Raw genomic sequence first — 16,439 nt, forward strand, 5'->3', positions numbered from 1 at the left:
CCTCTGTTATTTGTGTTCATTACTGTAAAGCTGCTTTGAAACAATCTGTATTGCAGTGGTTGGCAACAGGCGGCCCGCGGGCCAAAAGTGGCCCGTCAGCAATAATATCTGTCCCGCGCCCATAGCCAGATTATTTTGATAGCGGCTGATTCTGAAATAGATCTGTCATGACAGCAACAGTTAGCCTACTCACAACCAGAGTACGTGAGCGGAGGGCGAGTGGAGCGGCGTGGTTTTCACTCGCTCCAAGAGCACTTCATCACCGCTCCTTCACGAGTACAATTGATGCCATAATATAACTGCATATTTAGCAAGAATTCACAAGTTTAAAATATTTAGCTAGCTTGATAGAGAAGGATCACTCAAATCAGAAAGAATGTGAATGACGGTAATGGACATGAGCGGGAAGTTATAATAGTTCAAGGAATTTGTTTGTTACTTCTAGATACTGAATATTTTGAGCTGAAAGCATGATTTAAACAATTACTACAACACTTATTCACATGCAATCGCTCTCTCAATAATGCATTCAAACAAATGTAATCTTTCATCTGTATCCGATTTCGAATGAGCAGAAATCTGTAAGAAATGCATCAACCATGTTATTAGCTTGTCATGTGGTAGGAAAAAAAGTTTGCACACTAGTGTTCCAATAAGCCACGTTGAAACAATCTTTTATTTATTAAATTTTTTAATATAGGCCTATGAACAGAACTGTGATACTGAAATACTTCAGCCGCGGAGCGAAGGCAGAGCGGTGTTTCTGATTTCAGTGAGCGTGGAGTGGAGCGGGAGCAGAGTTATTAAATGCCCGGAGCGCGGAGGGGAAATTGTTGACGCTCCACTCCGCTCACATAGCCTGCTCTGCCTGTCACCGCCACACAAATGTGACATTTTGTTAATGACTGTCCTACCACAGGATTTAACACCGAGTAACAGCTCACAGTTACAAAAGACACTGTAACAGTCAGCCACAGTTAATTCTAGTTGCATTTTCCATAAATTAATTTCTTAAATTATCCTTTGACTATTCTCCTTTCTGTCACAGAGGGAGTTTTGGTTCCTTGGCGCTGTCACCTCTGGCTTGCTCAGTTGGGGACACTTCATTTCTAGTGATTATCGTCAATTTGATTTGTTGAGCTAGACAATGACATCTCAATAATGAAATGCCTTTAACTGAAAATTGAGTGTTTAATCTTATTTTTATACATTACTGACACTCTATCCTCCAATCTGATACTGTTAAGTGCTTTGACACAATCTGTATTGTTAAAAGTGCTATATAAATAAAGCTGACTTGACTTGACAATGTTCTGGCCCGTCATCTAGTGGTGAAATATGTTTTTGGCCCGATGCCAAACTTACTTGCCAGCTCTTGTTGTATTGTATAAAGCGCTAAAGGTGTCTTGACTTGACAATATAAGGAACAGTTTTCAGCTTGTTTTGTTGATGTACACATCTACAAGACCTGCATAAACAATGTGGTATACCCTACACAATATAAATATTTTGATCTAAATTCGACTAGCCTATTAAAAATGAAAAATTCTGATTACAGCTTTAAGAGAGTTATGATTTTTTATCAAAATCAAGCAGCCTTAGTAGAGAAAAACTGAGTCAAGCACACACACAAATGAAATGAAGCACTTCTGAATCAAATGGCAGCTGAGTGTTCATGAAACCGCTTTTAGGACAACACACAGGAAGCAGTTAAATATGACTCACTGCCCATCAAAGCTTATAATGAATTCTATTTGCACAAGTGTGTGTTCTTGTGCCTGTAAATAATAAAAGCGTGACGGTGTGTGTGAAAGCACAGGCAGCAAAGGAGAGACCAGGAAGGCAAATGTGTTTGTTCATTTAATGCGCTCCTGTAACTCCAGATGTTTAATGCATCATAGCCCTGGCACATTTAATCATGCACTGCTTCTTTAGGTCGACTAATTTAGCAGAGAGGAGTTTCTCACACACACACACACACACACACACACAGTTTTTACCTGAGCAGCTGCCTCGGTGAGACCACACAGCGCTTTAGATGCTGAACTGACAGAGTCTCCAAATTCTGGCAAGTTACTGTTCTTGGCATTATGGGAAATGCCAGCCATGGCCTCACCCAAAATCTGCACACAACATCAACGTTAACATCAATGGCGACTGGGTGAATATATGGCTATATATGGCTTTTCATTGTGAAACTGATCTGTGTTGCACCTTTGAGTTCTCCATCACACTGTCAATGCAGTCAAAGTAGCCCAAATCATTGACCGCTTCTGTGGGATTCTCCAGCATTCCTCCGACCGTCTGCAAACACACACACAGTTAGCACACACAACACACAAAACAGATACAGCAAATTAACATTGCTCTGAGGTTTTTGGTATGTTCAAGTTTTAGGATTTAGTTCTACATAAAATCACATTCTAGAGAAAGCAAATGCTTTCTTGTGCAAATGTTTTGCTATTAAACATTAAGTGCTGTTTAGGTTTATTGTAAGATGTGAACAAATAAAATGAACACTGTATGTCCACATTAGAACAAAGATCTTTACCGTTCAGATTACATTTCTTAAAAAAGAAAATCTTAAAGTTTGGAGTCAGTAAGATTAAAAAAATAATCCCTTATTTAGCACGGATGCATTAAACTAATCAAAATGACAATAAAATAATTTATGTTACAAAATATTTCATTTTAAAATAAATGCTATTGATTTCAACTTTCTTTTAATAAAAGAATACTGAAAAAAGTACCACAATTTCCACAAAAATATGAAACAGCACAACTGTTTTCAACATTGATAATAATCAGAAATGTTTCTTGAGCAGCAATGAGTAACGATGCTGAAAATTCAGCTTTGATCAAATTACACAAAATATTCACAGAGAAAACTATTTTAAATTGCAATTATATTTTACAATATTACTTTTACTGTATTTTTGATCAAATGAATACAGCTGTTGTGAGCAGAAGAGACTTCTTTAAAAAACATTAAAGCATCTTACTGACTCCAGACTTTTGAACATCTAACTTGTCTAAAAAACCCAAGTATGGATGGATTCTGAATGTTTTAGCTGAGAAGAAAAATCTAAACAATGCTGCCTTGAAAATGTGTTCTGTTGCTTTGCTGACATTTCCAATATCATCCAAAAACAGCACAACAAATAACTGCAGCTCAATATCAAACAGGATTTAAATCATGCAACATGTGTGTACGGAAGAGCATGTATATACAAAACAAATACATATTTTTGAAGCATTTTATTACATTATTGTAATAAATAATGTAATAAAACAAAAGGGACAACTCGTGGCACAAAAGGTGTCATCTCTCCTCATAAAACACTGTAGAGTTCAGATTGAGATCAAATCTGAATATGAGAGAATTCAATCCCTGCACATGAGAGCGAGTCACACAATCTGATGAACATACAGAAGATGAGAAGTAAAAGAGAGAGTAGAAGCACCTCAAGCTCACGGAGAGCGTTGTCACACTCCTTCTGTCCCGGAGCCTGCTGGGTACACATGCTGATCAGCTGATTAATGCTGTCTGTCACCGCGCTATCGAGAGAGAGAGAGGGATAGACATTAGAGTTTGCAAGGAAGGGAAGGAATAGTGTGAGAGATCCGTGAGGAACAATCCACCCACATGCGTTACCACACACAGACTCTCTCTCTCTCTGATGCTCTGTGAGGGAGTGATGGGAGTTTTTGGATTGCGAGCGCTATAAAGCCATTAGCTGCTGTTGTTTCATCCTGTCTTCCTCTTCCCCTCACACACACATCAGAGAGCAGCAGCGATACAAACAGGTCTGCTTTTGTAGATGCCCATTACATAATTGTGCTCATTCCAACTCAGATGTGTAGAAAAGCGAGCATGCCACTTATGTAATGTATGTCAATAGAGGAGCTGTGTGTGTGCTCGAGTGCACGGTTTCTTTCTTACTATCACAGGCACTGTTTGGCTAGCATGCCATCACACAGCACAACATCTAACTTATCCTCTGAAGAAAGAGAGCAGGACTCTGTTCTGAATCACAGCGAGCTGCATTTTAGATGCTTTCAAATAGTAATTGGATAACTATAACGACCTACTTTTAGCCAAATTCTAAAGATGTGCTCACATTTACCACTGCTTTGTGAAATTTTGTGTGATTCCAATAGGTCACATGGATTCCTGTGTGTTACCAAAAAACTGCTAGGTTTGAAAGTGCCTTCTGTTTGAGCAGTGCTTTATACATCTCTGTGCTACAGATGATGGAGATTTTTCTTGCTAGAGACATTTTGCTGCAGTTTTGCTAATGTGACTGCACTTTAAAACAGCATCACATTTCCCAATCCCAAAATACTTTGCTACAAGCTAGGAGTGTCACAATATTAACCACAATATTTAAAAAAATGAAATACTCCTATCATATAAATACTGCACATATGATAATATTGTAAATAATACAGCACCAACAACCTGGTAGAAATTAAATTAAATTAAATTGACAATATAGCAGGTGGCACTATTGCATCTGTTTGTCACCCCTCATAAAATGATGATTTGGCTGTGTCCAAAATCTCATTCTCTCGGAGTAGTTACTGCTTTTGAATAAGTAATTACAGAGCGGCTGGTAAAAAAACGTAAGTTCTACAATATATGTAGGTATGAATATAATCTGGACATGCTACATTCATCGTGATGTCATTGTCACATGACCTGCCAGCATCAGTTGCACCACTTCAATGCCATTAGTAAATTTTAAAGTGTGCACACTTCAGAATCTCGCCAGAAATCGCAGGTCATCCAGGGACTTTTAGCCAACTGATTAATCCTGTGAATTTGAACTGCTCTGTTCACATACTGCTTCTAGCCTACTATATAGTAGGGAAGTATGTGATTGCGGATGCAGTCAGTGTGTGGCTACTACTGCTGCGCAAAATTATATTGCCAGAGATGACAGGCAAAAGCGAGACACTAATAACTGCACCTGAGACGGTTTTTGGATTGGTAAAAAAGACGGGAAGTTCAATATCCAGGAAGTGCTGATCAACAATAAGTTTGTTTTTACACTCTCTCTCCATTACCCTACATTTGTGTTTTGAGTGATTCATCTGCCAAAAAAGAGAAAAGACAAACTCGATTTTTACTGATTATCATTTAGCATTACATTTTTTCCCAAAATCTCTAAGATATTGCAATAACCGCTTTATTGTGAATATTAAGGCAACAATAATCATGTAGTTAAAATCTGATATCATGACAGCCCTATAACTTTGCTAACAGCCTTTGCTCACTTTTGTACAAATTTGCATTCCTATTCATGCAATGTCATTCTAGGGTGCAAAATCCTTCTTCTAATTATCCAGACCTTACAATCACAGTCTTTTTGCTTATAACCTTCTATGCTGATGCTTGTTGACAAAGCATGAATTGAACAGCAGAAGAGAGCTGATTCTAACCGAGCGGCAGCAGCGAGCTGGTTTTTCAGGTTGGGTGAGTTGGGGTCTGTGGACAGAACTTTAGCAGCCAGCAGGAGTTTTCTGGAGGACATGGAGATGGTCTTCAGGTTGGTGACCACTTGAGTCTGGTCCTCTTTAGACTACAGGAAAAGACGAGAGGAGAAGACATCGTTCAGCTATACACTCATCCATTCATCTATCCATCAAGTGTCAAATGACTCACTTATGATGACTCTCTTGTATCAGTAGCATAAAATAATCACACATCAAATGATTCTAGAGCTAGAATAATTCAGAAGTAGGTTATGAGTGTAAGTGCTATAGTCTTCAAAGTCTTGATAAAATGAATTTGACTGTCCACACCTGGGATTGTCCAGCCATGTCCACTCCAGCCTGCAGGAAGTGATTGAAGTCTTGTCCGAACTTCCCGGAGGTTTTGGCCAGGTCCTGGGTGGTGCCGCGTGACGCCTGCACCAGCTCATTGGCTGACTGGTTCAGTCCGGCCGCCGCCTCGTTCAGATTCACCTGAGCCTCCTGGAAACTCTTCCCGTTCACTGGGAACTGAAGATCAGATAGGAACAGTAACTGTGATACGGCTCAGTGTAGCATTTAACAGAAACAGGAAACACAAAGTAAACATCACAAGTAAAACTAGACAAAAAACAAAACATTTCTAGACAGACTTGGTTGTTGGCTTGAGAAACCCTGGCTAGAAAGTTTCAAGTATTTCAAGTTTAAAGTTTTGAATGTTTTAAGGCCATGCAGTCGAATGGATAGAAGGATGCACGTTTGGTTAATGATGGGTGGAATAATTTTAAAGCCAGATTGAAAGATGTATGACAACAATCACGTTGCGTAGCATCTCATGCCATAAGCGGCATGTCAAGTGATTTAATATTTTTAACCAAAAGTTATTTTTTGCAATTAATCACACTAAATTAAAACATTAAATCGACAATCCTAATTAAAACACATTTGAACGGTTTGTGAGTTTTTAGTTTCTCTTAGTTGATAGTCACATTGGGCCACATATTTTCAGATTTTCAACATGATTTTTCTGCTAATTCTTCTTTGGCAGATTCAATTTCCATGTGACTTTGGTGTTTGTAGTTTGTAATTTTACTGGAAAGTGGCAAAAAAAAAAAAAAAAAAAAAAAAAATGCAGAGGTAGACAAGGTCAGAGCTGTGCAACTTTACATTTCTGACACCAACAAAGAAAGTCGAATAGTATTAGTCTATTTTTTAAACAGTTGTTTAGATTTTTGCATTTGCTATTGTGTTTATCAAACATGGTTCCGGATTCTTCTTCTGCTTTTTACTTTTCTTTAGCAAAACTTTGTTTGTGAACACCACCGAGCCTACCAAGCGACTATTAGCGTGTCCCTATAAGCCTGAGTCTCATTGGTTGGCTAGTTTTCTTTAAAGAGAGATGCAAAAAGAGATTAGGATGGCTCTCCATGAATAATTATGTCACACTGACAACATGCAATTTCAATTACGTTATATAATTACGTTATATAAGGCACTTTAGTCACAGGACCATCCAGATGACAACAATATTGCAAATTGCATTCTGGAAAATACTTTGTAAAATGTCTTTATGGCCAGGGGGCTTACTTTATCAGACAGGAGTTTCTTGCTGGCTTCTCCTACAGTTCTGATGGCATTATCCACGTCTCTCTGCCCCGGCAGACAGTTCACAGAGCGGTTCAGAGCCTGAGACACAGCCTTAGCTACCTGCAAAAACACACACACACTCCAGTTGATGACAGAACATTTAAGATGCTTCTCCAGTAATGCTAATCATAGACACACAACAGGCAATTTTCTTCTCAAAATAATGGGCACTTCACCCTACAGCAGACCAAATCTCCCATCAGCAATTAAAAGGGAGGTTTCGTTACTGAATTTAAACCCACTCTATTGAGCTATTCTCATAAGTATTCAAGCTGAAGTCGGGTTTAACCTGGGCCAGTCTCTGCTGGCTGTCAGGGTCTCCCGGTTTGGCAATGGCTCTCTTGGTCTCCTCGATCAGGCTGGCGGATTTGTCCATGACATCTGCGGAGCAGTCCAGCATGGCGTTACGAGCATGAGGGTCCTCGGTGTTGGCGGCCACTCCACGCGCAGCCGAAGCCAGCGAACGCAGAGCCTGAGCCACATCACGAGCAGCCATACCTGAAAAACACAGGTAAACAATGCAGAAACAGACATTAGGAGAGATTGAGGGTGCCCACGATGAACACATGACTAACCCCTTATGGGTTTCTTATGGGTTGAGTTACGAGAAGGAGCTTTAACCACTGTGTCTGTGTTTGCTACAGCAGCGACAGATGAATAATATATTCCACAGACAGGGGGCGCTGCATAACATCGGACAAATAGCTAGTGGTATGTGAGGTTGATGGGGTTACCTGTGTAGTTCTCATTGCCTTGGGTGGCTTCACTGAAGAGCTGAGCAATAGCAGAGCTCACGGCTTTAGTGCTGGAGCCCAGATCCTGAGAACACTTCTCCAGCTACACACACACACACACACACACACATCTTTTAAATTCAATTGCAGTATTTTTTCGAGCTGAATGTTCTTCTGGATTCCCACTCTTGTTAATTATTAATTTGCATGTCTTTTCCAGTTGTTCATGATTTACTGGATTAAGGATAATGATTTTAAGAATATTTTTTACATAACCACAAAAATGTATATTCATTACGAAAATGTTTTAAGATTATTATTTATTATTCTACATGACTATTTCAGATCTAGAAGGTAGAAGAATAGGTAGTTATGTGATTATTATTCAGATTTTTCTTGATTATTTTAATTACTGCTTTGTCTTATTTAAAATTATCTTAAAGCCCACTGGTTGAAATCTACTTCCTAAAAAGATCAGAAGAACAACACAGATCTATCAGATCTATGCTGCCGCTCTAAACTGGTTACTGACGCCTTGAAAAGGAAAAATACAAAATAGTTCTGTCAACAGCTTATAACAGAATGTTTCTTAGCTAAAATGTGCTTTAAAAGACAAATAAATACCAGTGTAGTGGCTTCTGTCTAGCAGCTGTTTTTGTGACATGAAGCACATGACTTGGGTATAGGTGTGAAAACTGACACAGAAGAAATCATGCTTGCTCAAACATATACTAGCAGTCAAACATTTGAACACAAATACTCATTCTTCATTATATTAAAATTTTACACATTTAGAATATTGATAAAGTCAATGTGAAAACAATGAAGCAACACAAAGGGAAGTTTTGAAATTACACAGTGATGAAAACACTAGTTTCCAGCTCTGCTCACTCTGAGTATTTTCTCAACTAACTTTCTCAGGTGTGTCCTGGGATGCTTTTTGAACAGTACTGAATGAGTCTGCATGCATGCTGGACACTTACTGTCTGCAGGGATGTTCAGTGTTGGACTGGAAGTGTACAAACAAATGCATGTAGAGTAGGGCTGCACGATTCTTGCTCAAATGTGAATCACGATTTTTCATGGGAATTCAGATCACGATTCTCTTACACGATTCTCATTTTTTCAACCAAAATGTATTGCACTCAAGTACAAAAAAACCCCACAGGACATTCAGTATAATAAAGTGCCGGAGTAACAAAAAATTGTCTCTTTTCTTTATTTTAGACCCCTTAAAGTGAATCATTTTAAAGCTTTAAGTTGTTGAACATAAGAGAACATTAACAATAATAAATAAAAATATTCACATTGACACGGGGCGTCGGCGTCAACGCCTCTCGTTTACTTTGAATGGAGTGACGTCAAGCGTTGCCGAACTGAATTGTGGGTCCCTCGCGTCGCTTCACTGGCGTTGCTCGCGGCAGAAGTTGAAAACTTTTCAACTTTTCAAGCGCCAACGCAGGCGTCAGCCAATCAGATCGCCTTATGCAAATACCCTAGCGCAGACGCTAGCCAATCCCATTCATGCAGCACCAGAAAAGTATGTGATTGGCTGTTATCACTATGATGGCGCGTCAGCACCAGAGTCATTGAGAAACTCCCATAGGCTTCCAAAGGAACTTAGGAATGCAGAAGTTAAGCGTGTCATGGAGCAGCCAATAGTTCCAAACAACTGATAGTTTCAGCATTGAAGCCCATTCATTTCAGTGCTTCTCAAACACAGTCGCCAGAAAGTTGAGGAAATTACAGCATTTTTCCCATTTTAACACATTAGTTTACCTCTCGGAAATCTGACCAGTAGTTGTATTTTATGAAACGCGTTATAGTTAATGTTTATTTTTAGATAATAGGCAGTATATGCTATATTTGCTGTTAGATAACGTGGATATATTATATAATAAAATATTTTGATGAATACAGTTGGTTGCCTTTTTTATTTTGAAGTATTTGCAAAACTTAAATTTACATTTTTTTCATTTACATTTAGCAGACGCTTTTACGTGACTCCGTTTAGGTCTGCCGCCTTGTTACACGTCACGTGAGTGACAGCGGACCGTGGCCAATGAGGGAGAGGAGAAAAGTGATCAGATTTATGATTGATTGGTGAATTAATAGTGTTTTGTTATTGTGTGAGTGTGACCAATAACACGTGAATGCAGCATGATCTGAATGCAGGGAAATACACGGAAGTGAATCGCCGTCATTTAGAAACGAGATCGCATTTATGTATGAATCGTCATCGTGATTTTTTTTCGATTAATCGTGCAGCCCTAATGTAGAGCGCATTCTGTGCACTGATACACTCACCGTTTCTCCAGGCAGGGGTCTGAGTTTGCCTTCAGCAGCTGAAGCTTTGGCCTCCTGCATGTCCCTCTCCAGCCCCCGTACCATTGTGAGCGCGTTATCAATCTCCAGAGGACCACACGCCTCCTGAGCCTGAGACAAACAGAGACAGACAGACAACCGTATGAAATTCACTGCAAAAGAGCTACATATGTTCACCAAGCCTGTGTCACGTTCACTTATTTTGTATACATGCGTATATCACAGTTCTAGCAGTACCGTTGCAGAAACGGACCCTACTGACTTTCTAAATAACAAGTCCTCAATCGTCCTGTGGATGATTCATCTGCGGATATAACAGGCTTCATTATCTTTCATCGAAATGTAATAACTTGCTCTGCCTCTGAAATGACTTTCCTAGTCGGTGGACGACACCAAGCTCTTATATTTTAACTTTCAACCACATGTCAAATATAGATCATTCAAAAAAAGTTTCCTATATTTTTCTAGTTGAATGTTCTGGTTCTTCACAGAAGTAAAGTTGAGTTGCAAACGCATTTAGGTTCTAAATACAACTGGTAAGTGTGTCATTATCAGGGCACTGTTTGAGAATCTGTACCCAGAATATAATAATTAATAATATTTTTAAATTGTATTACTTAAATTATAACAATTAAACAAATAAAGAAATTAATATATAATTTTTTGCAATAATGCTGTGGTACTGTAAATTATAAAAACAAGTTTTATAATAATAATAATTTTACAGAACAAAAGTAATATTACAATACACAACTGTCTTGATGTCTTTATTTTTAAACATTCATCCATAAAGCTTTTATTTCGGTGGAAAACCAAAACTTCATTACATGAAAAGAAAACCTAACACTTCTCCACAACCTAAATGATCTGTCAGACTGCATGTAAATCTCTGCTGTGGTACCTTCTGGGCAGCGGTGCGCAGCTCAGCGAGAGCGCTGGCCAGGTTTTTGGAGCACTGACTGAGCTGCATGGCAGACGCCTGGTCACTGATGGTGGGAACCGTAGCTTTGGCTGCCGTCACCATTTTCGCTCCGGGCTGATGAAGAGAGCAGACATCATGAGCTCAAATGATGCAGATGTGCACATTATAACAGGAAGTGAAGGTCAGAGGAGTGAAAGGACCTGCATGAAGTTCTGACTGGCTCCGATCAGGGCGAGCTGGGCGCTGGGGCTGTCGGGCTGAGCCTGACTCCCTCTCACACCCTGAACCAGCTGAGGGATCTGCTCCGCCACCAACTGCAAACAAACCAGCACAGTGTTCATGTTCAGTTACTCCTTTAGCTCATATGTGATTACATAGGCCTTGTTTACTATACAGTCAAAGCAAAAAATTATTCAGACACCAGATATAATTTTAGATATCTTTTTACTAGTGGGTGCAGGACACTATAGTTCATAAATGTAAGTGATGATAGCAAAATAAAGTAAACTCTGACATATTGTACCCAAATGGACAATGGACTACCAGTAAAATTTATAAAAATTTGGGAGCAAAAATTATTCAGACACTTTGACCTGAGCATGTTTTGCTGAAGTGTTTTTTCTTTAATTGCTAATGCGACCTTTTACACCACAGACTGAACTAAATTAAGCATTGCTTGGTAATCACAAGCATTGCTTGGCAATTACCTACATTTCACTGCTGGTTATACTCTGTATAATTGTGTATGTGACGAATAAAACTCTTGAATCTTGAATCTTGTAATCAGTTGACCTAAATTGGCATTATCTGATTGTGTACTTAAATTAAATCCATTTACATACCTTTCTATCAAAGTTATCTGACATTATCAAGATGAATTTGTTCTGACAGTTTAACTCTGAGTTCTTGTCATATTTTATGACCATTTTCTAAACTATAGCAAATAAACCGATAATGTGAGAAACATTGAAGGTGTCTGAATAAATGTTGGTTTGACTGTATATCAATCATAACAAACTGCAAGCAGGAAAACTGTAGCGATTTATCAAAAATGAGTGTTAAGCACAGAATTATGCTTTATGTTTCACGTCTGTTCACATCAGCCAGTCACAAACACAGTGCCTATGTGAACTAGTTTTAACCCGAGAGGAACAGGAAGTGGGTGTTGAGACACACACCTTGCAGCTCTGCACGAGTTGCTGCTGGGCCGCAGGGTTCTTGTTGGAGGAGGCGGCGTTCTGCGCAGCAGCGATGGTCTGAGTGGCAGCCGCCGCCGCCTGTTTGGCTGCATTCTGACCAACAGATATGACACAAATATATTTATTATAAAACCACACATATAGCTGCCATAGATATAGACCAACTTCTATCTACCTGAATGACGAAATTCTGAAATCTCAAAAACTGCTTGTTAAACTCACATTTAAACATTTATTTCAAATCAACAATAAAATCTGCCATCGACTGTCAACCCTCAAATTGGTGATTGGCTCTTTTATTCAGAAAGCAGGACTTATTCTGCCATATCTGCGCATTGCATTTGCTCCCATTCATAGTGAACGGTCTCTGTATACATACACTACTGGTCAAAAGTTTGGAATAAATACAACTTTTTAATGCATTTAAAACAAGTCTCTTTTGCTCTCCAAGTTGAAACTTAGGTCCCACTTTATATTAAATGGCCACAATATGACCATAATAAGTACATTGTACTTATTTTTGATGTAAGTTCAAAGTAGTAAGTACAAAGGCCACTTAATATAAAGAGGGACAGAAACTTATTTATTACTTTTTAAAATAATGGTTTTCTTTGAATATTTTAACAATTTTAAAAGGATCACATGACACTGAAGACTGGAGAAATGGCTACTGAAAATGTATAATGGTAATAAAATGACTAGTGCTGTCACACGATTAATCGCATCCAAAATAAAAGTTTTTGTTTACATAATATATGTATGTGTGCTGTGTATATTTATAATGCACATACAAATACACATACATGCAGGTATGTATTTCAGAAAAATATGTTATTTTTATATATTAAATATTTTATTTATAATATAAATTATATGAATATAAATGTAGACATGTAAATACATGTAAATATTTTCTAAATATATACTGTATGTGTGTGTATTTGTTTATACATAATCAGATCACACACATATATTATGCAAACAAAAACTTTTCTTTTGTATGTGATTAATCGAGATTAATCATTTGACAGCACTAAAACTTACATTTAAAAAAACATTCAAGCATTCATTTTTAATGAAATAAATGCATCCTTGACGAGCATAAGAGACAGATAGACAGGCTTAGTTGGTTTTTAGGGTCTTTTGCCTGCTTACTAGGTGTCACTATGTAGTTCTGATATTTTGGTTGGTTAATAGACGTGATTAAGTTTCTATTTAGTAGTTGCTAGGCATTGTTAGAGCTAGGCTGTTCTAGCTGGCTGCTAGGGCTACTTGGGTCTTCTGGAAAGTTACTGGAGTCTTTTGGCTGGCTGCTGGAGAGCTCTGGCAGGAGGCTGATAGGACAGGCAGCCAGTTAGATAGAGACAAACGGACAGATATCACAAAGAATTAAGCCGCACACTCTGTTCTTTTCACTGCTGATAATAAGCAACAGTATAAAACAGAGAAACAGGTCTGTGGAGTTTGCGAAACCTAATAGTTCTTCTTTCTCACAAGTTGCAACAAGTTACTTGTGAAACTGCACCAGTGAGCTATACATACTGCAGTCTTTTAAAAACACGATAAATCTTTTTCACCATAGCCTTTGGCAGGATTTAACTCCGTGAGCTATAAAACATCATAACTTTACCCAAATAGGGCAGCAAAGAGATGTTATAGTTGGCAGCAACTCTAGAATTCATCTCAGTGCAGTCTTTTATTTTCAAAAGAGAATGTGACCTAAAAAAAAAAAGTCATCACATCTTCGAGTTCTTGGAGGTTTGGATTTGTGCGCTTCAGTCCTCACCTCCAGTTTGTTGACCAGCCTCTTTTTAATGGCATTCTGTGCCGCAGCGTTGGTGGCCATGCGCAGACCCTCCGCAGCTTCACGCAGCTTCTGCTGCTGCTCCTCGCTGTCCGGGTTAGCAGCCGCACCCTGCCGGCACACACACAATCAATCATTCAGCTCCGAATGCACAGCTATCCAGTCTAAAGCACACACTGAGGCGTCTTCTGTCCCACCTTTGCAGCTTCCACCATCTTGGCCGTGGCGTCAGCCAGGAGTTTGGCAGCAGACAGGAGTTTGCGGGAGTTCTCCAGGTCAGTCTCGCCCTCCGCGTCGGCCTTGATTGCATTGACTAAATCTGAGGTGGCCTGAGCAAGGATCCGAGCCTGTCGCACCATCTCCCCTGAACACAGAGGAACGCGCCTGTGCGTGAGCTCCATTCATATGCATATCAACAAGTCTCTGCACATCAGTCCAAACTATATTAAACACAAACTATTAAATGTTCCTGTTTTGATTTGTTTTCTTTAATGCCATGTCAGCATCTTAGGCTATTTTCATGGCAAAAACAAATAAAAAATACAAGTATAACAAATACAATAAAAACCAGCATGTTCCTGTTTTGACATTCAGCAGACACTTTTCTATAAAGTGACTTACAATCAGTGTTGGGGGTAACGCATTACAAGTATCGCAAGTTACGTAATCAGATTACTTTTTCAAGTAGTCAGTAAAGTAACGCATTACTTTTTCATTTACATGAAAAACATCTGAGCTGCTTTTTCAAATAAGTAACTCCAGTTTGTTTTCCCATGTATTGACTGACAGCTCTCCTGTCTTCATGTTGAGAGAAATCAGGAGTAAGTGCAGAGGCGTTATGTTCGCTGTGTGAACATGATGCTACTGTGTTCAAGACTAAATGTGATATTTACTCATCTCACTTGCACAAAAACTAATTCAGTTTTCCTCAAAATGAATAAAAACTGAGAAATGCAAACTCAGAATATGACATAAACCTGCAATAATTAAATGTTGAATAAAACTAATATTATTTATGTATTTAATCCCATTTTATTAACTTTGCTTCTGACCTTCGATGATCCAATTCAACCAAACCAATAAGCAAAAATGACTTTAGATAAACATAACATTTGTGTTTTTTTTTAATTGGTGGAGAGTCTACTCCTGTGTCCTATTCTTCATGCAATCAAGAATGGCAGCACAACTGAAAGCTTTGTTTCTGCACCCTTTACACATTTCACTTTTGGTGTGAAAGGGCTTTTACATTTGCCAAAACTAGAACTTTTTTTATAAAACAAACAAACAAACAAGCCCAGATGAAAAAAATAAAACAAACAAACAATTTGTTTTAGGGAGTAACGCAATATTGTAATGCATTACTTTTAAAAGTGACTTTCCCCAACACTGCTTACAATTAAAGAACAGCAGGCAGTTTATCAGAAAAGCCCAAAATATTTAAAGTACATACTGTAACTTTAATGGTAGGGATGCACGATATTGGATTTGTGCCGATATCTAATACTTTTCAACTCATTTTGGCCAGTCGCCGAAGCCGATACCGATATATTTCCTTTTTTTTTTTCCTCAGACAAATGCAGTGGTAACGTTAACATTTTATTGAAAGATTTAACATTTGTAGCCGGTCTAAAGCAAAAGAGTTGTAAAAATTCAACAGCTCCTTCTATTTAAGTGCCATAATTAATTTGAAAAAAAAAAAACATATTACACTGTAATGAATAAATCAGTATATATTAAATTATTTAATTTACAAGTGTCATGTTTGTGATTTTTATTAATGAAAGCTATAGCTTCTGACCTTTACATCAAAACACACTCATGATTTTATGACATAGATTACTGCTTTATTCAATCAGAAACACAATCTTAATGTTATTTGGGTATTTTACTTTCATTTTATTGCAAGAAGACAAACAGCGTCCCCTAAATAAATAAAACACCTTACCAGATGGGCTTTAGGACCCGGGGTAACGTGCTAGTAACTGCTGACTCTATCGTACAAAAGATGCATCATTCTTTAGAATGTGGCGTTCCAAATCACCATTCACACAAACGTTTGCCTTAATAATGACCACACTGGTGACGTGATCTTATCGTTATTATTTTATAATTATAATTAATTATGTTTATTTGTAAGTTTAAATGCATAATGCTTAGGTAATCAATGTGCTTCTACTTTTGAAGTGAATTTTATTTATCAGTCTCGTCATCTTTATATTAATTTAGTCAAATGTGGAATCCAAAAAAGTTTGTTTTTTTTGTATGGTAAATAGTCTAAGTGTATATATATATATATATATATATATATATATATATATATATGACTGTATGTG

The 16,439-nt window shown here is 38.1% G+C and overlaps 1 protein-coding gene across 1 annotated transcript in view; it reads right to left on the reverse strand.

Moving 5' to 3' along the window:
• The window catches only part of LOC306864179 (talin-1-like), a 105,645-nt gene that overhangs the window by 23,156 nt on the left and 66,050 nt on the right, over positions 1–16,439 (reverse strand). The window contains exons 20-33 of the mRNA XM_079407940.1: positions 14,304–14,470; positions 14,089–14,217; positions 12,282–12,395; positions 11,304–11,417; positions 11,083–11,217; positions 10,164–10,292; positions 7,857–7,959; positions 7,412–7,620; positions 7,063–7,182; positions 5,809–6,006; positions 5,446–5,585; positions 3,465–3,558; positions 2,215–2,304; positions 2,001–2,123 (exon numbers count right to left, since the gene is read on the reverse strand). Of these exons, the coding sequence (XP_079264066.1) occupies positions 2,001–2,123; positions 2,215–2,304; positions 3,465–3,558; positions 5,446–5,585; positions 5,809–6,006; positions 7,063–7,182; positions 7,412–7,620; positions 7,857–7,959; positions 10,164–10,292; positions 11,083–11,217; positions 11,304–11,417; positions 12,282–12,395; positions 14,089–14,217; positions 14,304–14,470 (1,865 nt within the window). The remainder of the gene's footprint in view (positions 1–2,000; positions 2,124–2,214; positions 2,305–3,464; positions 3,559–5,445; positions 5,586–5,808; positions 6,007–7,062; positions 7,183–7,411; positions 7,621–7,856; positions 7,960–10,163; positions 10,293–11,082; positions 11,218–11,303; positions 11,418–12,281; positions 12,396–14,088; positions 14,218–14,303; positions 14,471–16,439) is intronic.

Source organism: Barbus barbus (genome assembly GCF_936440315.1).
Source record: "Barbus barbus genome assembly, chromosome: 45".
Lineage (NCBI taxonomy): Eukaryota > Metazoa > Chordata > Actinopteri > Cypriniformes > Cyprinidae > Barbus > Barbus barbus.